The following is a 24,670-nucleotide window of genomic DNA, read 5'->3' on the forward strand; positions in this document are numbered from 1 at the left end:
ATAATTGTTTCGTGTTTGTTTGTCTACCCGCCGTCTTGTGCATGCTTTGTAACAACTAATAATGAATCAGTCCACAGCCAAGGTAAAATGAACTAAACTTTAGTTATCTCACCAAAAGTAAATTACTTGAGAAAAAAAATGCATGATGTAGGGATGTAAAGCAAAATGATACATTGCAATCTAAATTTCCGCAAAAGAAAAAGAAAATAGCAAAAAGCCTCTGTTTTACACCCGGGAACCTCAGAGGCATCACTGTGGGTCATCTGTCTGCTCAAATAGGTCAATGTTGTATTATTTGTTTCATTTATTCTTAATCTATGTATTGTATGGTAATAATGAAAATAAAAAAAACCTAATGTATTGAACACATTCCGAAACAAAGCAGATAAGACAAGACTCAGACATAATGGTGATTGAACCTTTTTGCACGATTGATGCAAAATGAAAACTTTGTCATTATCTGTTTCCAACTGGCCACTGGAATTGGATAATTGATATAAGTTGAAGTTCAATTACAGTTTTAAATATAGTTCAACATTCTTTATTAAACTGTTTCAAATTATTTCTAGTCAAAATCCCCTGCTTTTCTTTACTCTGCTTGGTGCTGCAGAAGAAAAAAAAAAAAAAAAAAACGCAAGACACGGTGTCAGAGACAGGCGTGACCTCTAGAAGGAAAAGATAATCTGAAGCAGACCACAGCACGGTGCGTTGGGGGTTTTATGGCCTGAGCACAAAGGAACATCTCATGTCAGCAGTCAGTTTTTTTTTGGCAGAACTGTTGAGCACCTTTGAAAATGTATTTTCATGCCTCTGTGCAAGGCTTAGTCTTTCTATCTGTATAGCCACTGGTGTAAAGTAACTAAGTTCATAAACTCAACAATTACTATACTTGGGCACAATTTTGAGATACTGGTACTTTATTTGAGTATTTAAAATGTTTTGCTACTTTATTCTTTCTACTCCACTACAGTTCAGTGGTACATGGTGTATTTCTACTCCACTACATGTATTTAATACCTTTTAGTTACTTTCAGATGTGGATGAATGATGTGAAATCTAATCAAGTGTTGAATCAGACTTTAGTTCCACCTGGAGTAAATCCACCAGCTACCCTGCAGTATACAAAGTCATTCAAACTAGCTGCACCTTTACCAGCTTTGAGAACACTTTCATGATCAATCATTATAAAACATATCATATATATTATTCTGAAATAAACCAATCTGCACAGTGACTACTTTTACTGTCGCTATTTTCACTATATTTTGATGACAATACTTTTATACTTTTACTTGAGTAACATTTTGAATGCAGTACTTTTACTGTAACTTAGTATTCCTACACTCTGGTACTTCTACTTGTACTCAAGAACAAGATCTGAGTACCTAAGCTAACGTTAGCCAGAAACCTTCCATTTTGACACACAGAACCATGGGGTAATGTAAAGTAATTCACACCGCCTCTTCCCGAGGAGCAGCAGGTTCAGTTTCATTTAAATATGTCGTGTAGTAATAGATGGATTTATTTTTTCCTCTAAAGAGAGAATGTGTATTTTATGTTAGTATTTCAAAACATCTCCTGGGGGAGAATCCCCCCAGACCCCAAGCGGGGGTTGGGTTTTCAACATGTCAACTCTTTCACTTGTGAGGAAATGGCAGGATTGCCTCCAGGTCGCCCTTTTTATTTACTACAACACAAATGTGCCCTTTTATTTCATACAGTTCAATTTGGATTGAGACAGGGAAATAATCTAAACCTCACGCGTGGCGTTTCACTGACAAAGGGGCGATATAGCGTGTATGTAATTACATTTCAAATGCTGATTTGAGCCCCACCACTGTATGGGTTAGCCCTACCATAGATTACCCAACGCAAATATCGCAAATACTCGGGAGCCGATAAGTCAATAAGTTGCTTTTCGCGACAGGCACACAATAAAACAGTGGAAACAAACATGTGTTTGACTTTCATTATTTAATGAAACTGTGTGCCCTTTATAGTCTGTGTCCAATATTGTGTATTTGTATATATATATTATATATATATATCCTAAATATATGCTAAGGTCCCGCTACGTGTAATTAAACCCATGATATCAAAATCTCACTCCAGCTAGGTACCCAAAGTTAGCAACCCTGCCCATACCCCAATAATATTTTATTGCAGATCAACATGAATCACACAAACGACCTATTTTGGATTCAAAACGGCAAATTTCCCCAAAATATGACAAGTTTGCATCCCTGCTTGTTATCGTTTTCATCACAGAGCTGGGAAAATAGTGTATTGATTACTGATCTGTGCAAGTCCAATTTGTTAACTGACTTTAGTTATAATGTTAATGTTAATTTGATTTCAACCCATAAGTAATTATTTAAATTAACTCAACATTCCACATGATGGATTAGTGTTCCACATTTTTCCCACTAATTTGTTTATGATTAGGCCAATGGTAAAGAGAGACATTGATGACCCTGTTGTTAGCACGTGGTTCCATTTTGTCTAATGGAGTTGGACAGCTTCACTAAGAGTCACCCAGCTCTACCCTGCTACAGTCCGGCTGAGTGCAGTCACAGAGATGCTATGGCTGCTCTACATGACATTAATGGTTTGGTCCGAGAATGGACACCATTTCCTGCTCCCAGAGAGAATGACGCTCCTCACACTGAACATTACAGCCTTGATACTGTCTCACGTGGGTCTGGTCCCCCCCCACCGAGCCATGAACTGGAAGCTTGACATCTGCTCTGAACACTTGGAACTGTCACACCAGCACCAACCCTTGGGTCAGTTAGATGAGACTAACGGCTTCACTTAGGGCATATGGGTCAGAAATATGACTCTTGTTACCATGGAGTGGGTTGTTTGTTTTTTAAGGCTATTCATACTGCTATGCAGAGTGAAGAGCCCCTACTATTTTAAAAATAGGCCTAATGTCAGGGGCCTCTTACTGTCTACTTCTGCATGTATTCACATTATATGGACCATGTTTCCACCTGTTGAAACTAGAGGCTGCACGGAACTCAGGCTACAATACAACCATTTTGTTCTGCTCTAACGATTCAATTTATAGATTCTACATCAAAATAGTTCGTTTTTATTGTTTCCAATGATAACGTCACCTTAAGTGGAGGAATGCAAACCTGTTTTAAAATGTAAGGTTTTGAATTTCTTTGACATTTCTCAGTAATGACACCCTCAGACGCCCACTATCATTTATGCCAGTGGTTCCCAAACTTTTTTTGTGCCCAAGGCACACCAAAGGACAAGAAAAAAATCTCAAGGCACACCTATTGTGAAAAATAGCCCTTATAACACGTGTTATCACTCATATCATGTAAAGTATTTGTCAATGTGCATAATTATTTACTAATGCCAAATAAAATGTGACAAAGACAACTATATTACGAAATATTTCCCAAATTAATTTGAAACTTTATCAAATTAGGCTTCATCAAACCAGCAACACACTCATTTACACCAGACAGGTCACAAAATAGAAAATGAGGCAAAGGAAACTCAGCAGAAATTCAGCACAGACAACTGTCAATGCAAGGAAGCTGAATTGTCCATGGTCCTGAACTACAAATTACAATTTATAAATGTATTACTTTAAAAAAAAGTAATATATTACACTACTTCGTTATTATCTACATAAAGTAACTCGTTACTTTACTCGTTACTTTACTCGCCGAGCACGTACAAACTGCGCATGCGTGAGTGGCAATAACTTTCCTTACCAGCAGGCGGCGGTAGTCAAGCCCCCAGGAAGTGCGCCGGACTCAGATGAAAATATTCGTGCTGGCCAAACGGCGGTACTACACTTCCGTTTGGTTGCCAGGCCCGGAAACACTTTTTCCCATTGACTTACATGGGGAAAGAGTGGTCTGTAACTCGTTGGATAATTTTTTTAACTAAATAAACTACCCAGTATGAACACTTGTATAGCCCTTATTAAAAACATTCGTTCCTCAAGTTGTAAAAAATTTGCTAATAACGTTATTCTGAGAGTTATTTCCCTCTGCATTATGAACGCGCATCTAATCCACGGGACCGCGCAGCCCGGCACGTTCATGTTACGTGTCCCGACCAATCAGAGCACACTGTGCTCACAGGGAGGGTGGGGGCTGGAGCTATTGGAGCTACAACGAGCCGTTAAAGGCAGAGAGTGAAATTCAGTGAATACACGTAGTTTACAGAGATGTATGAGAAACCAATGTGAGTTGCGTTTATCTTTACCCATGGATGCACAATGGGAACGGATCCATATCGTATTACTGCCATCCCACGGAGCTGTAATAATGGATATATTGCACATGTTTGCTGTAATTCATTGTCATACTACATGGGCTGTATGATTAAATCTTGTACCGTAAATGTTGTATTAAATAGAGTTAATATTACCGATATCACTAGATCATTACTAGCTAGCCGCTAGCTGCTAACTGCCGCCTCGTTCATATCAAATCCATGATAACAACAATCCATTACCATGCTGTCATGAACGCGCGGTGCTGTTACGCGTACGCAAATTGACGTGCTTGATGTGAACGAGCATTTTGGTTAAAGTTGCGCATGCTCTATGAGTGCACATACGGGTACTTCTCAGGCATGCTGGGTAATCTGTGACGTTTCACTCTCTCAAAAGTTGGGCCATTTTATCATCATGCGCTAATGAGCAGCTCTCATAGAAATGAATGAGGCCCCGCCTCCCACGCTGTATCCAGTTCTTATTGTACATCCATGGCGGTAGTGTGTATTTGTCATTCAATACAGGCAACAACCGAAAGACAGAGAAGAAGAACAGACTGCGTGATATAAAAATAATGGGCATACCTCCACCCCTCGAGAGTTATCGCTGACTCAGCCATGTTTATGCAGCACTGCACGTGGAGATGTGGACGCGCAAGTCACGCAGATTACGTACATATAAACCTACAAAGTACTGATATAGTAAATTAAAAGAAAAATAATTATTTTTGTGTAGTTGTATATTGCAATAATAACGTATGGTTGTCACAAAATCCCACGGCACACCCGGACTTGCCTCACGGCACACCAGTGTGCCGCGGCACACCGTTTGGTAACGGTGGTAACTCAGATGTTTACATGGACTTGTATGTTTTTACTTCATATCTAACAGAAATAAGAGAGAAAGAGATGAGAGTGAGATGAAGAAGAGAGAGGGATGAGAAAGAGATGGGGAAGTGAGTAAAGGGAGATGAGAGTGAGATGAAGAAGAGAGAGGGATGAGAAAGAGATGGGGAAGTGAGTAAAGAGGGATAGGAAGGAGGAGAGATATTTGCGAGTTGCATACTGACTCTGAGTTTTCTCGATTAATAGCTTATATAGACAATACCATGCTTAAATAGACTCCTAAGTTATTATTTCATATGTGACAATATGTAAGAAAAGAGAGGGAAGAGTCAAATTATATTGAGAAATTGATTTCATATTGGAACATTCATTTCTCAAACCTATGTTTTATGGAAGAGGAAATGTACTTCTGATAAACTAATCCTTGATCAAACGGTAAATGATGAATTAATATAACATTCAGAATCATTGAGAAAGGGTTATTCCACAGGGACTAGCTCACATTTAACTTAAAATAACATTTCTCTGCTTTGGACTGATGAGTATATGATTCTTGCATGTTAAATGACTAACACAAACCTTACATTTATAATGTGCATGTGTTAGGAAGGCTCCCAAATCATTCTGAGGGGGCCTATCCTATTTTTGTAATTGAATGATAATGTGCTAATCCATTACTTTGAGTTGTCTGCACTCAGGAAAACATCCCTATCAAGTGTTAACCCAATAACTAGGACAGCTCTGAAGGCCAAGGGTCAGAGAGAGAGGATCACACTCTCCGGCTGCAGAGAGCAACTTATCCACGGGCAAGGAGGTCGTTCGAGATGAGAGGATTCTAATCTTCAACTTTCTGATGAGATGGGATGCTTCTTCATCTTTCTGCTCGGTGGGCTCAGGCAGACAACTCTGCAGGACGAGCAATGGCTTCAGAGGCTTCATACAAGGTTCCATGTTTCTTGGAGGAGCAGATGTTTTCATAACCTCTCCCATCACGGGGGGGGCATCTGGATGTGCCACTTGGAATAGGCAGGTGCACTGCTCTCAAGCAGATAGCAGAAGGAATACAGGCAGATGAGCCTCTGTTTCACTGGGAGATCATAAAGTGCTCACTGAATGAGCCACAAAAGCAGAGCAATTGGGGGGGATTGAGATATGGCGCTCTGATGAAGAAGAGTTTTGAGCCAATCAGCACCTCAGTGCTAATCTACAGATAATTGAGTTATGGCGCTCTGATGAAGAAGAGTTTTGAGCCAATCAGCACCTCAGTGCTAATCTACAGATAATTGAGTTATGGCGCTCTGATGAAGAAGAGTTTTGAGCCAATCAGCACCTCAGTGCTAATCTACAGTATCAGGATGCCTTTACACACCAGACATTCTGTGTCATAAAGAGAGGAGGAAAACATGTCTTCTAGCTCTCGTACAAAGATAACATTTGAATTGAATGACCAGATGATTACACATGTACAATTAATGATTGTTTTTGTATTCCCAATGAACAGATATGTGTTAAATAGTGGTGGTAAATATATTTTGTCAGATCAGATTACACTTTCACACTAAACTAATTAATTAATTGATATTTTCAGATTTATAAGGTATTGAACAATAAGATATTTCTAATATTGATTACAGACAATGTTACTATCCTTAATCATTACCAGGTAAAACAGATGTTTTGATATTGATTACAGTTGATACTCTGAATAAAGAACAGATGTTTTGATATTGATCACAGTTGACACTCTGAATAAAGAACAGATGTTTTTCTTTTTCTTTTTCAGGTTGTTATACAATAAAATGTTTGATTTTTCCTTTTCAGATTGTTAAACATCTTGAGAATTGTTTAGTTTTCCCTTCAGATTTTGAAATGACATAATGATTGATAGTTGAAGCAATGTAATTAATTAAATATCATGCCTTACTCTTGAATCAATTGGATTTATTATAAATCCTAAATTATAATTGTGTTTTAATAAGTAATTGCCTTGAAGTAAATCTTTGAGATGTAAGCTGATTTAGAATTTGTGTTTGATGAATGAGATTAACTTAGTGATAAATAATAAAAGATCTTATCTTTGAAACATATATGTTGCTATAATATTTTTGTATTTCACATGTTTATTGTGCTTTTTGACAAATGATGCCAAGCACTGAAGAGAGATGATTTGTATTATGATTGACTGTGTTCAATCATGGTGATTGAAGTGTTTTCAATCTTGTTCTACTTTTGATGTAATTAATGTGAGTGAGCCCACACAACTCTGAAGACGCTTATTGATTTAAGTATTGACTGAAATATTCTTTAGACTAATGTTAATTGATTATCATAAATTGATAAAAGGGTGGATCTGTAAAGGAATATTTTAGTCTGATGCGTAGCTGACCTGAGAAACTTCACATGAGTGACTACTCTTTCTCTGTGTGGGGGGGAAGGGTTTACTGCCCACTCAGACAGAGTTTCTTTGTCTGTTCATCTGTAATCGATTGGGGTAAAGGCCCGCGTTTCTGGGCTCCGCCCCTTCTCAGAGACCAGGTTCGAGCGCTTCTGTCTTTGTGTGGGCAGAGTTAATTTTGGCAGCTTGCATTGAACAGTGCGAGTTGCTTTGTTAATCCTCCGGCCGTTTGTCTCTCAATAAATATCAGTGTATTGACAGGCGAATCCAGTTTCCCTCATTTGATGATTGGCTCAACATTGCTAAAAATAAGTTTTTACTTCACAGCCGACAGATCACCAATAGCTTTTAAATCTGGTGGTGTATGAAATGTCAGAATGTGTATCATGTGCAGAGCTCAGTGTAAAATGGAATGTGAAAGAAAGATTCAGGGCTATACTCCAACTCACATGGCCATTAAAGGTTACATTATAATTTACAGTATCTTTCAATGACAAAAGTAACACAAAATTAGTAAAATTCTACTGATGGGACAGATGGACACAGTTGATGACAGTAGAACCTTCATATGAAGTAAAGATACTCGTTGTATACTCAACAGGAGTTAACAACAGTTTTATTTATACAGAGATTATAGACAACTTTAATCTGCATATGGATGTCGTCCACCTGGGCCCTCTGTTCAGTCTCCCCAATCTTAGACTGGACTTCCTGTTGAGAAAATGTTTAGCAACGTTAGTCTTATGGCAAGTTTTGAACAAAACGTCAAGACAAATACCATAAATAAATACTCATTAACCTTGGTCAGCAATGGAAACATCCGATGCATTGTGGGCATTTTGTTGCGATGGATCCATTATGATCAGGGGTCCCAACACAGAAGTGTGCATGAAGCCGTTGGATTCTGAGGTGGAAGAAAACAATAATAACTTCATAATGAAAAGACTACATTAAAAGAAAGCATACAAGTTAGCATAAAAGCGATACCCCATTCGTCTCCTCTCTTGTCATCCAGGAGTTCCCATCTGAGGAGGCAGCAATCGTTAAGGCTAAAATACATCAGCATGGCTTTAAACCTTTAATGGCCATGTGAGTTGGAGTATAGCCCCTGAATCTTTCTTTCACTTTCCATTTTACATTGAGCTCTGCACATGATACACATTCTGACATTACATACACCACCAGATTTAAAAGCTATTGGTGATCTGTCTGCTATTACAACTATGGCAATTATTTATGTTGAGCCTCATTTGAAAAGACAATTCTGATCTGAATTTATTTTCTGGCCACTCATGCCTGCAGTTGAATGTAGCATAGTTTACTTTATGGCCATGAATATAACATCAATAGGGATGGCCTGCATGGCACGTGTTTATGCAGTTAAAGGATGACATCATAGCAACACAACTAATATTCACGTGTGTGGATATTTTCTCACACTGAATACAACTTAAATGTACCTTTTTCCCTTACCTTGAGTTTCCATTAGGTCAAAGATATAAAAATAACACATTTGAATAGGACAGGACATCTGATAAAGGAATACTACCTTCCCCAAAATGATCATTTGTTTAGAAATGACACCTTTTAATTCTCAAAGAAAACTTTTTCTTGCTTGACTTAAAGTTGAACAAAGAATCCCAACGTATACATATATTAATGTCAATATATATAACAGCAAAACTAAATCAAAACATCAGTAAGACAACCCATGCACTATGATCCTCAAAGTGTTTTAAATAAGAATTTAAGGTAGTCACACAGGATAATACATTTATGAAGAAATGGTGATTTTGTGCTGCTTATGAAGCTGAATAAAAATGAATTGGGTGTAAGGACTAATGTGATTGGATGCTCCCCATGCTGTAATCAGTGTTCTAGCTGCTGCAGCTGGGACTGTTGACAGGCACCAGGTGAAAGACGTTATCTTGATGAATGCCTCTCAGGAACAAGGTATAAGAACATGCACTGTGTCAGTAGCAAGCATTCGGTCATGATGGTTTCATTTTGTCAAGGTGCACTGCTTCTGAGCCTGGCAGCTGCTATGGCAGTATATGCAGGTAAGACTGGAAACAATTAAAGCCATGTTATTATCCTTGACTCAAATAGTTGAGTTTAACTTAATTTATTTGTGTTGCAGACATGAAAGTGGACTGTGGGCCAGATTTTGTGACGCTGATGTGGAGAGAAAGCCGACCCCAGGCCGACACGTCGCTTCTCCGTCTGGGTAACTGTTTCCCAACTAGCTTCTCAGCAGGAGAGGCCTACTTCTATGTGGATCTCACTGATTGTAACTTTAGGAGACTGGTATGTGTATATATATTTTAAACCTGCTAGCTGTTAGTCTGATATATTTCCTACAGCTCTCTCAGGGGGATCTTTGTCTCTCTAACAGGTCACCGGGGATGCACTGGTGTACAGCAATGATCTGACCTACGTTGCTTCTGCGGATTCTTACAATTTGGCCTTCACCCACCCAGTTGTATGTGCATATGATAGGTTAGTGTTCATACCAACATAAGGTGCTAAAGGGTGACACTACCCTTGACAAACAATTCCAATTTGGCATTTTCATGGCCTGGGAAAGTTCAATTTGATAAGCTTCTCCCTCTCAAAGCCACCAACCATGGAAGTCCCTCTCAAACTTATGATGTCATCAGGTATAAAGTCTGAAGCTGCTATATAGACAATGAATGGGAGACTGATTTAGGGAATCTACAGCCTGTTTCTGTTCTATTCCCAAAGTATTCTCATCACAAAATTTCCCCATTTACTGAGAGAAATCCCTAAGGTACACTGTTTTTCCCAATTGAGTTGTTCCTATAGTTTTAATTGAACATCACACATTTAAGTTCACTCTAGTTGTTTGCATTTTGGAGGAAGTAGTTCATTTCTACTTATTTTGGACTGTCTTTTAGCATAGGAGTAACAGTTCATAACTAGAGAATGCTATTCCTGAAGAATTTGCTAGTGGGAATACTTTATGCTGACGCTGAAATGTAATGTGTAAGAAGAAACTGAAGAATTTAGATTGAAATGATACATGAACACTGGGGGCTTTAATGTGTTTATAAGAGAAGTAAACAAGCTTGGAAAAGCAGCAGAATATTTGAACTGCAAACTATTGAACTAACTTGATGGCAAATGATCTGTCGCCATGGCAACGGTATTTGATGACGCCCCATAATACGCTTAGATATGTGGATGGCTTCATCGTTACCAAATCTGTGTAGTGTTGGGCCGTTTGGAGCCTTTTCACTGAAGTTATGAGAACCATGTTTCATGGCGAGCATTGTGTTGCCATGGCAACGGCATTTGAAGAAATCTCAAAACTGTCCCGTAGATGTCTTCACGGCTGGACTGTTGGCCCACACATGTGAAGTTTTAGCACTTTTTGACAATTTTCATAGGAGTTATAGCAATATCGTGTTTTATTGCAAGGGATGCGTTGCCATGGCAACAGCTTTTGAGGAAAATTCACTAAAGGCACATAGACATGTTGAAGGCTGGACCATTAACTGTCATCTGAAGTCAGGTGATGTTTTGACCATTTTCATATCAGTTACGACATCGTGTTTTATGGCGAGGGATGCGTTTCCATGGAAACAGCCTATGGTGAGATCTCAGATTTTGCGTAGAGCTGTTGAGGCATGGAACGGTGATATATAATCGAAGTTCGGGGGACGATCGGACCGTGTCCATTGGAGTTACAGCGACATCATGTTTCATGGCGAGGGATGCATTTCCATGGAAACGGCATATGATGAAACCCCATAATTGAAATAGAGCTGTTGAGGGCCAGACCATTATCTGAAGTCTGGTGCTGTTTTAGACCATTTGCTTGGGTATCACGACAACATTATGTTTTAAGGCGAGGGATGTGTTTCCATGGAAACGGCATATGGTGAGATCTCAGATTTGGCGTAGAGCTGTTGAGGCATGGACCGGTGATATAAAAGTGAATATTGGGGGACGATTGGACCGTGTCCATTGGAGTTACAGCGACATCGCGTTTTATGGAGAGGGATGCGTTGCCATAGTAACACCACATTACGTAACATCAGATTTGATGTAGAGCTCTTCAGGGCCACAGTGTTAACCATCATGTGATGTTTGGTGGCGTTCTGAGCATGTCAGTTGGCGTTATGACACCATCATGTTCCATCACGCAGGTGTTTATGTTTGAGCTAACGACGTTATGAAACACCTGTGCTTGAGATCAAAGGTTTCATGGTGATGTGCAGTAATCAGTGAGAGGAGAGCCTTTCCATTGTTCTGAATGAGAGATAAATCTCTTGCATGTGAACCTTTTGTTTCGGTGAAATTTCAACGCGTGAAGCATCTGGAGTGTGCTTTCTGTACTTTCGGGTCAATAATGTGGCAATTTTGGCAGATTAACTAAAGGTGTGCGGCTGCTGCTGTGAGGAGAGATGAGCCTGAATTTGCAATGGGCTTTAATGGAGAAGTGTTGAAAGTTTTTGTCACTTCATGCCCTCAAGAGAAATTTTGTTGTTTTGCTTAATTTTTTTTTTTTTTACAAGCTAGGAGATGTTTTCCTACGCTTCTAATGAAAAATTACGTCTCATGAATGTAGGGTTTGGGAATTATGGCAGGTTAAAAAAATATGTGTGTATATATATATATATATATATATATAAAGAAAGCCTCTTTACCAAGGTCTGAACAATGTTTAATATTTCTAAAAGTATGAATCTGATTTCAAAGTTGTTTAATATGAATAATGTCAGAAAGATGTGTAACATTTTAAAGTTGGAATGAGGTTTCTGAGTGAAAGTATGAAGGAACAGTTAGCAGTTGAAGTTGCATGAAGATTTTTCAAGTCTGAAGAGTTTCTCCATTGACTTCCATGTAAAAAATGTGATATATCTCGGGAATTATGAAAGTTATGAATGAGGAAAGTAATAGCAATCGATTCCCGACCGAGCAGAACGTTTTGATGTTTGAACGGAGTTTCTGCGATGTGGAATGTGGGAGAAGAAGACTGGCAAAATAACCCGGCAGAATAAAGAATTTGTCCGTAGGAGTAAACAAGCTTGCACTAATAAGTTCAATAGTTTCACTTTGCAGCATTTTCTGTACCCTTCTGCTTTATTTTTTGCAGGCCCAAAGACTGGTATGCTACGATCTATGACCCGGTGTTTAAAACCTACAGTCTAGGAGATCTGCAGTTTAACATTGGCCTCATGAATGGTGGGTAAACAACATGAGAAACTCTCTACGAACGGCAGCTCTCCCTGACTTGTAACTTAATGACTCTTCTCCTGTTTACTGCCCTAGACGACTTCTCAGGCCCTGCTGAATCTACACGCTTTCCTCTGGGCTCCATCATCCCCATCATGGCTAGTGTGGTGCAGGAGACCCATCAGCCCTTGCTGCTGCTTCTTGAGGAATGTGTAGCTGCTACCACACCAGAGCTGTACCCTGAAAGCACCATGTACCCTATCATCTCCAATAAAGGGTACTCATGGCAATGAGCATTCATTTCAAAAATATATTTTGGTCGAAACCTTGGTCGTAATGCTAATACTTTTTCTTTAACCCAACAGATGTCTTTTGGAAAGTGTGTCGTCACGATCAAAATTCGAACCAAGGCAAAAGTCATCGGAGATTCGCCTATCACTTCAGACCTTTACGTTTGCTATGGGAGAAGAGGTAACTTGGCCTTTACATTTATTTATTTTGTCAGAGTCAAGGTTTTATTGTGGAAACTGAGATTAATTGATGCCATGACTTCTATATTTCCCCTCTACTCAACAGGTCTTTATCCACTGCAAACTTTTGGCTTGGGATCCCAATGGTCTTGACAGCACTAAGAAAGCCTGCCACTTTGTCAAAGGGCATGGGTAAAAATATTACTTTAATGTGTCACAATTTGAATTGTAAGTTCATTATTTTACATGAGATGACTTATTCAGCTTAAGCCCAGTCTACTGAAGATCCAGATGAATCCCATTCATAACTATTCAAACTTTGTGGAATCTTTATTTGGAAGAGTTGAGATGCATTTGAATTATCTTTTCATCCAATCTTCATGAACTCAGTTGGGAGTTGCTGGACAACTTGGCCCAGAGCAATCTTTGTGACTGCTGTGAATCAAAATGCAAGTCAAGGAGGCAGAGGAGTGTTGCGTCAGGTATGTACACAACTTCTGCTGTATTACACTTGTTTGGTTGACTTGTACTAAAATATATATTTTTGCAGAGAAACATGGAATGGTACAAAAAGCAGTCATTGGGCCATTTACCATCACAGATGTGACTTCCTGAAGGTAAGGGTTTCGTATTGCAATATACATTTATTCTGAACGGCTATATTAAACTTTGTTCTCCCAACAGAAATGGATCCATTTCGCTGACTGGTTTCTTCAATCTGAATTTGGTTTTTATTCTTGGTTCTCTTTGCATTGCAGATTGCATGTGGCCAATACAAATAAATGTTTCCAAACCACTTAATTGAAGTTCTCAAATTATTGAGTTTAACTTTTCTTTTGTGTGAAATGGTTTAAACTAAGCTGTATTACTGAATCTTGATGACCTGGTCTTCTTTCTGGGAAAATGGATTCTGGGTAGTGTAGTGTCTTCTGCCATCCTTTACTCCGAAAACATATATGTTTCTCCGAATCGAAGGGGAAAAATACAAAAGCATTGCACACAATTTAAACCAATCAATGTTGTGTAATTAACAAGGATAATCTGGTGTTTTTTAGTCGATGAGTAGTGCAGATATCACTGTAAAATCAATCGACAGTAAGGGGAATACTTACTTCCGGGTGTACAATTCTCCGTTATCCAATGAGAATGGACGCTCACATTGCCTTTAAGGGCAGCCGACACAAACGAATGCCGTGCTTCCATGAGCGTCTATAGAAGCATATGGACATCCCGGAAAGCTGAAAATGGACGCTAAGGGCCCCCCCCCTTGCGTTGAAAATGGACGCTAAGGCCCCCCCCCCTTGCGTTGGAAAAAGCCGACAGGGAACTTGACATAACGTCAACATAGGCCGACCTGGGAGTGAGGATGTGTTGATAAAACAGCTGCGGGCAGCAGATACTGAGTGTCACAGACATGAATTCATAGATCAAGGCAGACTGGTGCACACACTCTCCTGTTTTGCCGATCCGGTGCTTAAACAAATATAGCTCTACACCCCTGGCCGACATGTCCTTAAAATGAAGTCCTAGTTCGACATTTTAATTCATGTCCTGCCAACACTGGCAGGACAGAAGGCGACACGCCCGTTCTAAGCCGTGTCCCTCACTCCTCACATCCCAAGCTGCATCCCCAAAAAGTTTATTATGTTGTTGCATCGTTTCAGATGTGATGTTTCAGTTGTGCGCTTGATAAGCCATTAAAACAGTAAAAACACGTTCAGTTTCCTTTTGCTTTTTGTGTCTCCTGTACACCAAAACATACCCATCTGTGATGGAAAAAGAAAGTAATCTAAAAGTAATCTGATTACGTTACTTTTTTAAGACACGTAACTGTATTCGGATTACTTTCAGAGCCATGTAATCAGTAATCAGTAACTGATTACATTTACAAAGTAACCCTCCCAACCCTGACTGTACCCAATATACAAGCTGTTAATAAACTTTTCAATCAATCAATCAATCAGCTGTAGGTGCGTGTGTGGTAGGAGTGTGTGCGTAGATGCAGCGGACAGACAGGTCTAAGTTGGTTTGGTGTCCTCTGCTTACAGTACTTTTAATACTTGTATATAAAACTTTTGGCCCGTAATTTATTTTCCTCATTGTAGCGACCAGAGAGGGGGGGGGATATATATCCAGTCTCTGATAGTGTTACGTTATTATGAGAGTGCTCTGTTTGATTCTGAAATTGTATATATAGGCCTATGTATATAAATATATACATATATATATATATATATATATATATATATGTATATATATATATATATATATATATGTGTGTGTGTCCGCATCTGTAGCCTGTTATTGTCTCATTATACCGCACTGTGAATGAATTAAAAGTAAATATATAAGTCGTCATGAACACATCTGTCCATCAGACAGAGGGCTGCTGTGCCTCGTGTCATCATTAATGGACGTCTCTTTAAAATGACCGCTCAGAGGAGAGGAGTTCTCATTTCTCTAACCGCCTGCTGCTTCCCCTCCTCTCTCCTCGGTTCCCCTCCTCGACTCCTCGGCTCGCATCTCCTGTGGGCGGGACTAAGTATCGAGGATAGGAGTCGAGGAGGGGAGTTAGAGAAATGAGAAAGGGCCCGACACTAACGTGGCCGAGTGGACTCCGGAGTTTGCTGCATGAGTTGCACTGTATGATCTGTGGTGTAGTGGGCTGTCACTCAAAAACTGAGTAGCCAATGGGGACACACCCCTGAAAGTCCCGCCCACCTGGGACGTTTGAAGGAGCGCAAACGAGAGAGCTGCAGCAAGAGCAAAAGTCTGATCATTGAGAAACAAGCAAAGAGAACTGCAAACAAAAACTTATGTTAAAACAAAGAACTACTTATAGTTTACATGATTACACAAATGATTTGTTTGCAACTTATAGTTTCATTTTTTAAATTTATTTTATTTTGCTTGACTCAGTTTTTTTGTCTCTTAAACTCTTAGTTTTGCTTTATTCTGAGAAAGTGTTTATTTTTATGATACAAAACTAATCCCATAATTTTAATTACATACAAAAAAAGAAAATTCACAAAGGACACAAAAACAAAATGTTTAAATAGAAAGTTTACTGAACTCAATCAAAACATATACTTATTATTTTATTAAAACATAAACACATTTTTTGCATCAGATCATTATCAAGCAAGTTTTTGTAAAACATTCTTAATTCCTTAATATACATTATCTCTAAGTAAAAGCTAAACAAATGTTGTCATATTGACAAATAAAGTCAATTGGCAAAGACCAATAAAGCTGAACTACGTGATGAAGAGATGTACCACCTAAAGTCCTAAACCTCACATAACACATTTTGCAGTTGACATTATAAACAAGGTACACTTCAGCTCTGCAGTCATCATCAGATCATGATCCATGGAGAGACAGATCTCTTCAGGGTGTGCCTCCTCAATCAGCCTGTACATACAGGGAGCAAGGACATATGGACTGTACCCCTAATCTAAGAGAAAATAGAGCAGGAGGTGAAAAAAACAAACAGCCTGTCTGGCACCAACGCCTGTCACATTGAGCACAGAGCTTTACATTTATTTAAATAAAAGTGATGATGATTTTTAACATGAAAAGGACATTCTAATCAAATTAAGTTTTATTTATAGAGCACATTTAAAAACTATTTTTGGTCAAGCCAAAGTGCTGTAGGCCTACATGTACTGTAATAAAAACACTTAACTACAATTAAAAGAAAAGACAATAATTTACAACAGAAATATAAAAACAAAACACAGGGAAATGTCAGATGTCGTACTCCGCTCTGACTAGAAGGCCAGAGAGAAGAAGTGTGTCTTCAGTGAGGATTTAAAAAGCCCTAGTGTCTGGGCCGACCTCACATGTAGGAGCAGACGGTTCCAGAGCCTAGGGCCAGCTGCTGTGAAGGCTCGGTCCCCTTGGGTTTTGAGCCTAATATCAAAATAGGTTTAAAAATCCAGTCTACCATAAACATATACAGCGACTTGCTAACAACCAGACGTTTTGCAGTTGCTGATTTAATAGAACATTTTTAAGCATGTCGCATGTTATTTAAAAAAATGTTTGCATTCTTCATAAACTGCTTCACCATATAACTACTTTTAACAGCTTGGGCTCTGTATGTAGGAAACTACAAAGCAGAGTCCTCCCTCTAAAATGTTAAAACTATTTATTTTTCTTTACCTGGCGCTCTGTTTCTCCTCCCTCTTGCTTTGGTGGATCAAGCAGCTTTCCAGCAGCACCGAAACACCCTTCCCAATCTTTATCACAGATGTTTTTCTTAATTCCTTCAGTCAACTTCTCTTTTGCTGAATTACTCAGAAGCTTTTCCAGCACATTGCCCTCTTCTATTATAATCTGTTTTTCATACAGAAATGTTTTGTTGGAACAACGTTTTTCTTTCCCACAGCCTTTCAATCTTACACAGAATGGCAAGACGAAAGCCACGCAAACAATTCCCAATAGAATCCAGCCACCGATAAACTAAAGAAAGAAAGAAAGAAAGATGGTTATAATACAACAGCATTACATTATGGAATGCCGTTTAAGCCAAACATTAAATAAATAAACAATTAAATAAATATGCCTGAAATAAATTCTGATTTTATTGAAATAAAAGTCCCATGAAATAAATAAATGTGTATTTAAATTTACATTTATATCTATTTATTGCCTCATTTGTTTATTTCAGAATTTATTTCATAGGCATATTTATTTATTTATATATGTATTTATTTATTTAATTTTGGCTTGAACGGCATTCCATATTACTTCAGATAGAACTGATGCTGATAAAGTAGATCCAGAGAGGAAGCACTCACCCGGGATGTGTTCTTCAGTTCAGATTTAAGAACTTTCTCGTTGACTTTGATATCCTTCTCAGCTTTGCAGGCTAACGTTGCCTGTTGTTCAGAGCCGTCATTCTGACAGCAAACATACCAGTCTCCATCGAGGAACAAAAAAGCAACCCACAGCAAGCCGACTAAAAATGCCCTTAAAAAATGATGGGCATAAAAACAGCAAAGACCGCAGGGGCATCTACAATGTGAGGAATAGTATCTACAGACGCTTTGGAACGAGCTGTCCAACAAAAGTATTAATAAAAGAATGATAACGGGTGGCAGAAGCATGTACAGGTTGCAGTTCGAGGCTTGTGGTTCGCAGGTGCAGGCTAAATCCCTGTTGAGCAAAATAGTGTAGGTGAAGATAGATATGACCGCAGCGTAGGTGCTCAGCTTCTCAGTGGCGATTTTTGTTATAAGGCTCTGCATCTTTGATGTGCGGCTGGCATCAACTGACAATGATCACAGTTCTGCAGCTGCACATTTATTTATACCCGCAAAAAAAGCATTTCCTGTTCGTTTTTACAAGCAGAGACGCTGTAAAGTCTTCTGTCAGAACAAGACTTTACAGTGATAGCATTGCAATCACCATTTCCTCCAATGTCTGTTTCCTTGTGTCTTACATAGTTGTTTTTATCCATCTTTGCTTCAACACTATCAGATTTACACACGGCATCTATTGCACGTCTGTCCGTCCTGGGAGAGGGATCCCTCCTCTGTTGCTCTCCCTGAGGTTTCTCCCATGTTCCCTTTAAACTGTGGGTTTTCTCTGGAAGTTTTTCCTTGTACGATGTGAGGGTCTAAGGACAGAGGGTGTCGTATTGTCATACTGATATTCTGTACACACTGTGAAGACCACTGAGACAAATGTAACTTTTGTGATATTGGGCTATATAAATAAACATTGATTGATGATTGATTGAGATATGGTATGATCGTAGTGTAGAGGGAAACGTGGATATATAATAAAGTGCTGTAAATCATGCCATGAGTTAATCTTTTAGTTTTCTTAGAAGGGGCCACCCGTACTAATGGTACACAAAGTCTCCCTATGCAGTGTGTGTTTCGTGATCACTCAGATGTCAAAAAGTACAGTGTTGTAAAACATATGATGTGTAAGATCCACCACCAGAAGCCGAAATAAACCACATTATGGCATCAGTGTTAACGGCAGCGCAAACAATGGCAGAAACAATGATAACAAATGGGCAAATGTGTTTTAATGAACACATTTGTTCAAGTTTCACTTCAGCAATCTTTTGGAATACAATATTTGAATGAAATATTTGTTTTTCTCTTCCAGATCTGTTTTTCTCAGCTTCAGTCGTCCCTCGCCTCCACGCCCTTTCCCCCAGAGATCAGATTGATAAACCAGTTCTGCCAGGCAAGGCAAAGCAAGTTTATGGTAGCACTTTATATTAAAGTACACAAATTCACCTTCAACTAGTTCTTAATTAATATGCATATTAACAGTATATTGGCTCTTTATTAGTCATTATAAAACACTTGTGTCTGAACCTCTCTTTAGTGGTTCATTAATAAAACATATATTTCAACGTGTGCCTACTTTGTTACTGTTGAGGTTAATTTCAGTAGTTGTGTGCTATAATGTATTTACAAAGTGTGAAGAGAAGGCAACTTCAGAATAGGGAACCTGTTCTGGTCAATTCGAGTCAAACTACTAGCTTATTGGTTATGAACAAGACTTCACTTTAAAATAGGGAACATGTTTTTGGATATAAATACCTAATTTTGAGTTATTTAGACACAATTAACACTTATAGTTTCATGTATTGTTACATAAGAATAGATCATATTTGTTAAGTGTTATTATGGGAGAATTACTATTATTGTGGTACTACTGCCTTATTAGGCCCATATTGAGCAGAGTGTATTAAGACCAAAACTCATGGACAACAACTTCCTTACTTGCAATAAATAAGCACTAACTAGAGGGTTATTGAGGAAAAACTCTCAACTAATGGCTTATTACTTGTAAAATATGTTCATGTAGAATAAGGCATTAATACGTGTTTAATACTGTCTAATTAAGAGCCAATATACTGCTAATATGCATGTTAAGGGAGACCTGCAGCAAATAGGTTCCACATAAAACATAAAACAACATAAAACAATAAAGGACATCATTCAACATATTTACAGGATACATTTACATACTTATCGACATTTACAAGTACCCAGTTTCAAAGAGCATTTAACTTAGACATGCTTTAAAAACATGCAGAGGAATGAGATTGCTCAGTTTCTATTCTTGCTGAAGATTGTTCCAAGCAAGTGGAGCTGCGCACATAAAAGCTGTCTTACCTAAGACAGTGCTTGCTCTTGGCACATCTAATAATACTACATCATGCGATCTCAGACAATAGCTGCTTGCAACTCTCTGTGTTATCAGAGAGCAGATGTAATACGGGAGTTTACCCAACAAAGCTTTATAAGATAAACATGTACCAATGACTGAGCCTCTTTACAGTAAGTGATGACAGACCTGCCTTGGCATACAGGGTACAGTGATGAGTAAGTGCTTTACCATTTGTGACAAATCTCAGTGCGCTGTGATAGGCGGCATCTAACTTGTTCAGGCAATAGGCAGGTGCATTCATATACAACAAATCACCATAGTCCAGCACAGGTCAAAAGGTCACAGAGCCTTTTCCTGGCCTCAAGAGAGAAACAGGACTTGTTTCTGAAAAAGAAACCTAGTTGATGGTGAATTTGTGTACCTTAATATAAAGAGTTACCAAGTTTGGTATAGCACTTTTCAATCAATCAATCAATCAATGTTTATTTATATAGCCCAATATCACAAATGTTACATTTGTCTCAGTGGACTTTACAGTTTGTACAAAATATCAGTATGACAATATGACACCCTCTGTCCTTAGACCCTCACATCGTACAAGGAAAAACTTCCGAAAAAAACCCACAGTTTAAAGGGAAAAATGGGAGAAACCTCAGGGAGAGCAACAGAGGAGGGATCCCTCTCCCAGGACGGACAGACGTGCAATAGATGCCGTGTGTAAATTGAAAAGATAATACATTTGCAACATAGGTAGTCCAAATGTTTGGAAATGCATGTGTGTATAATAGGAAGATGAATCCACGAGGATATCCATCCAGGACCTATGATCCAGGACCACAGCCACGACTCAAGATCCAGGACAGAGGAGCGCAGGATCATCCATGACTCCGGATCCCGGCGTATACAGACACCAAAAAGAAAGACATTTGGGGAAGCTGGGTTAATCAGAACATGAGAGTACACAGGTACAGACAGAGAGAAGGAAGAAGTAACACAAAACTTTTCAACACAAAACAATTCAAAGTCCTTCTACATCAACATGTGTCCCCTCTTCTTCATGTCTCTTCTACATCAACATTTGTCCCCTCTTCTTCATGTCTCTTCTACATCAACATGTGTCCCCTCTTCTTCATGTCTCTTCTTCACTAACATGTGTCCCCTCTTCTTCATGTCTCTTCTACATCAACATGTGTCCCCTCTTCTTCATGTCTCTTCTACATCAACATGTGTCCCCTCTTCTTCATGTCTCTTCTTCACCAACATGTGTCCCCTCTTCTTCATGTCTCTTCTACATCAACATGTGTCCCCTCTTCTTCATGTCTCTTCTTCACCAACATGTGTCCCCTCTTCTTCATGTCTCTTCTACATCAACATGTGTCCCCTCTTCTTCATGTCTCTTCTACATCAACATATGTCCCCTCTTCTTCATGTCTCTTCTACATCAACACGTGTCCCCTCTTCTTCATGTCTCTTCTACATCAACATGTGTCCCCTCTTCTTCATGTCTCTTCTACATCAACATATGTCCCCTCTTCTTCATGTCTCTTCTACATCAACATGTGTCCCCTCTTCTCAATGTCTCTTCTACATCAACATGTGTCCCCTCTTCTTCATGTCTCTTCTACATCAACATGTGTCCCCTCTTCTTCATGTCTCTTCTACATCAACATGTGTCCCCTCTTCTTCATGTCTCTTCTACATCAACATGTGTCCCCTCTTCTTCATGTCTCTTCTACATCAACATGTGTCCCCTCTTCTTCATGTCTCTTCTACATCAACATGTGTCCCCTCTGTGGAAAGAGACTCTGAAAGTTTCAGGAACAAAGATTCTCTCTCTTTTTGATCCATTTCTATAAAAACCTGTCTGAAAATGAGCTTATCAGATTTTGGCCACTTTATGATGTCATAACGATGTGTTGTCTTGTGTAACCATTAGCCAATCAGCAACCAAGGTAACCCCCCCCCCCCCCCCCCTTATCACCTGAATCTCCTCCTAGAGCACCATTGAGTTCTTTGTAACCAAATGTCTCTCAGAGGGGCGTGGGGAGGGGCTCCTTATTTTCATCTAAAGTAACAGACGGAGAATCAGCACTTTGGAAACAGGGCTGAAACAGAGGGGATTATGGGTAATGCTGCAATGATCTGTTTGGTGTTTGGAGCCAATCACTTAAGAGACATGTTCTGTATAATTTATTGATGAAAAACAGTAAAATAGGAGACCTTTAAGAGCATTAAGAAATAATGTATTAAATGGCATTTTAAAACATTAATTTAAAAGCAAATATAATACAACATGAATAAAAGTTACAGTGCAGTCTAAGATGTGAATAGTTCAATTAAAAGCAGCGACAAAAAGAAAATTCTTCAGCCTGGATTTAAAAGTAGTCAGAGTTGCAGCGGACCTGCAGGTTTCTGGGAGTTTGTTCCAGATATTTGGAGCATAATAACTGAACGCTGCTTCTCCATGTTTAGTTCTGACTCTGGGGACAGAAAGCTGACCAGTCCCTGAAGACCTGAGAGATCTGGATGGTTCATCATTTAGCAGGAGGTCAGAAATGTATTTTGGGCCTAAACCATTCAGTGCTTTATAAACCAGCAGCAGTATTTTGAAATCTATTCTTTGACACACAGGAAGCCAGTGTAAAGACTTCAGAACAGGAGTGATGTGATCCACTTTCTTAGTGTCAGTGAGGACTCGAGCAGCGGCGTTCTGAATCAGCTGCAGCTTCCTAATAGATTTTTTAGTGAACAAATTTGTTTACTATTTGATGAAAAACATTTTTGAAAAATCCTGTTGGAATAATATCAAGGCAGCAGGAGGAGGATTTCAGAAGTTGTATAATGTCCTCTAGGTTTTTATCATTAATGATGGAATTGTGTCATGGTGTTTGAATTGATTTGAAGTGAACACAGAGACAACACATATGCTATACCTGATGCAGAGGCACTGACTGCTTGTCTGATTTTCTGAATGTTTCAGTGAAGAAGGCAAAATCATTGCACGCCCTGGTGGATAAATTCAGAGGCTACTGACACTGGGGGGTTTGTTAGTCTGTCAACGGTAGCAAACAAGGCACGTGCGTTGTTTTTGTTTTTGGCAATGATGTCAGAGAAGAAAGACTTTTATGCATTTTTCAATTCCAAATTATAAATGCCAAGTGTCTCTTTATAGATTTCAAAATGGAGATTTGTTTTTCGCCACCTGCATTTAGCAGGTCATGGCCTTTCTGCATGGAGATATTTTCTTGCCAGACACTTCCTTTACCCTGGTGGGAGCAATGGCATCTATAACATTTTCCAGTCGTACTGGGAGCTGCTGACTTCACTTAAGCTCTGTAGTCAGCAACAGATCATGATCCATGGAGAGACAGAACTCTTCCAGGTGTGCCTCCTCAATGATCGTCCAGTCTAGTCGGCACCGGCAGGAACAGACATGATGCGTATCAACTGGACTGGACAAAGAGGATAAGAGAAAAGAGAGCAGGAGGTGAAAAACACACTAACAGCCTGTCTGGCACCATCGCCTGGTGCATTGAGCACAGTGCGTTTACATGTGTTTAAATGACAGTGATGATGATGATATCTAACATAAAAAGGACATTCTTATATCAAAATATGTCAACTCAAACATCACTTAACATCTACGACATATTGCAAATGCAGTCTGCAACACATACTAAGATAAAGCAATTTGCAATTTGAGAAGAAACTAGCAGAAACTATCAATGCATATCCAGTGCAAACTGTTTGGTATTCATTTCAAAGATTGTAATGACCAGACGTTTTGCAGTTTTTGATTAAATAGAAAAATGTTAAGGATGTGGCCTTTTGCATTTTATTAAATTATGTTATATCATAAACATAGTTTGTATTCTTCATAATCAGTAAGCCTGCAGATTTTAACCTGATGTATCCCCTAACCCTAACACAAGTTTAGGAAAAACACAACTGTTACCATGCGATTAAGATTGTGCATTCTTGTTGCTCGAACACAGAATAAAGTCAAGTAACGCCATTTTTGGAAACTGCTCATAAAATGTCACCTACTTAAAGCATTATTTGTTTCCAGCATGTTTTCCACACCTGCCTAAAACCTTTGCACAGTACTGTATATGCATGCATTCAGATCTCCCTGTCTGTATCACACACACAGAGGAATTGACAATAAAGTTGACTTTGACTTTGATTTCCTTTTTCTGCAGCTCAACCGTATCGGAGGAATCCTGAAGACCAACCACGGCATCCTCCTGCAGTCTCTGAACCATGATTTAAGGCCATATTTATATGTGCCCAAGGTGATACCCAAGGTGTAGTCACATACAAAGAAAGTTCAATCTTTAAAAATCTTTCTAAAATAGGT

The 24,670-nt window shown here is 39.0% G+C and overlaps 2 protein-coding genes and 1 long non-coding RNA gene across 4 annotated transcripts; 1 reads left to right on the plus strand and 2 right to left on the minus strand.

Moving 5' to 3' along the window:
* Window positions 1-8,061: 8,061 nt before the first annotated feature.
* Window positions 8,062-8,397, minus strand: LOC117546291. Its single transcript, XR_004568988.1, has 2 exons — window positions 8,292-8,397; window positions 8,062-8,203 (listed from the first exon to the last, which is right to left on the minus strand). It is a non-coding gene; the product is annotated as an uncharacterized LOC117546291 (long non-coding RNA).
* A 990-nt stretch (window positions 8,398-9,387) lies between these two features.
* On the plus strand, window positions 9,388-13,967 carry LOC117546294 (zona pellucida sperm-binding protein 3-like). 2 transcript variants are annotated; one of them, XM_034216479.1, is made up of 10 exons: window positions 9,388-9,445; window positions 9,633-9,799; window positions 9,888-9,991; window positions 12,615-12,703; window positions 12,791-12,971; window positions 13,060-13,165; window positions 13,271-13,356; window positions 13,555-13,646; window positions 13,715-13,781; window positions 13,849-13,967. In XM_034216479.1, the coding sequence occupies exons 1-9, from the start codon at window positions 9,424-9,426 to the stop codon at window positions 13,777-13,779; spliced, it is 912 nt and encodes a 303-aa protein (XP_034072370.1). In that variant the 5' UTR covers window positions 9,388-9,423; the 3' UTR covers window positions 13,780-13,781; window positions 13,849-13,967. The 2 variants fall into 2 exon arrangements, with proteins under 2 accessions (XP_034072370.1, XP_034072369.1); XM_034216478.1 differs by lacking the exon at window positions 9,388-9,445 and adding an exon at window positions 9,456-9,552.
* A 2,326-nt stretch (window positions 13,968-16,293) lies between these two features.
* On the minus strand, window positions 16,294-18,437 carry LOC117546295. Its single transcript, XM_034216480.1, has 3 exons — window positions 17,970-18,437; window positions 17,332-17,631; window positions 16,294-17,079 (listed from the first exon to the last, which is right to left on the minus strand). Exons 1-3 carry the CDS (start codon window positions 18,417-18,419, stop codon window positions 17,035-17,037), a joined length of 795 nt encoding a protein of 264 aa, XP_034072371.1. The 5' UTR covers window positions 18,420-18,437; the 3' UTR covers window positions 16,294-17,034.
* Between the last annotated feature and the right edge of the window lie 6,233 nt (window positions 18,438-24,670).

Source organism: Gymnodraco acuticeps, unplaced genomic scaffold (genome assembly GCF_902827175.1).
Source record: "Gymnodraco acuticeps unplaced genomic scaffold, fGymAcu1.1, whole genome shotgun sequence".
In the NCBI taxonomy this organism is placed as follows: Eukaryota; Metazoa; Chordata; class Actinopteri; order Perciformes; family Bathydraconidae; genus Gymnodraco; species Gymnodraco acuticeps.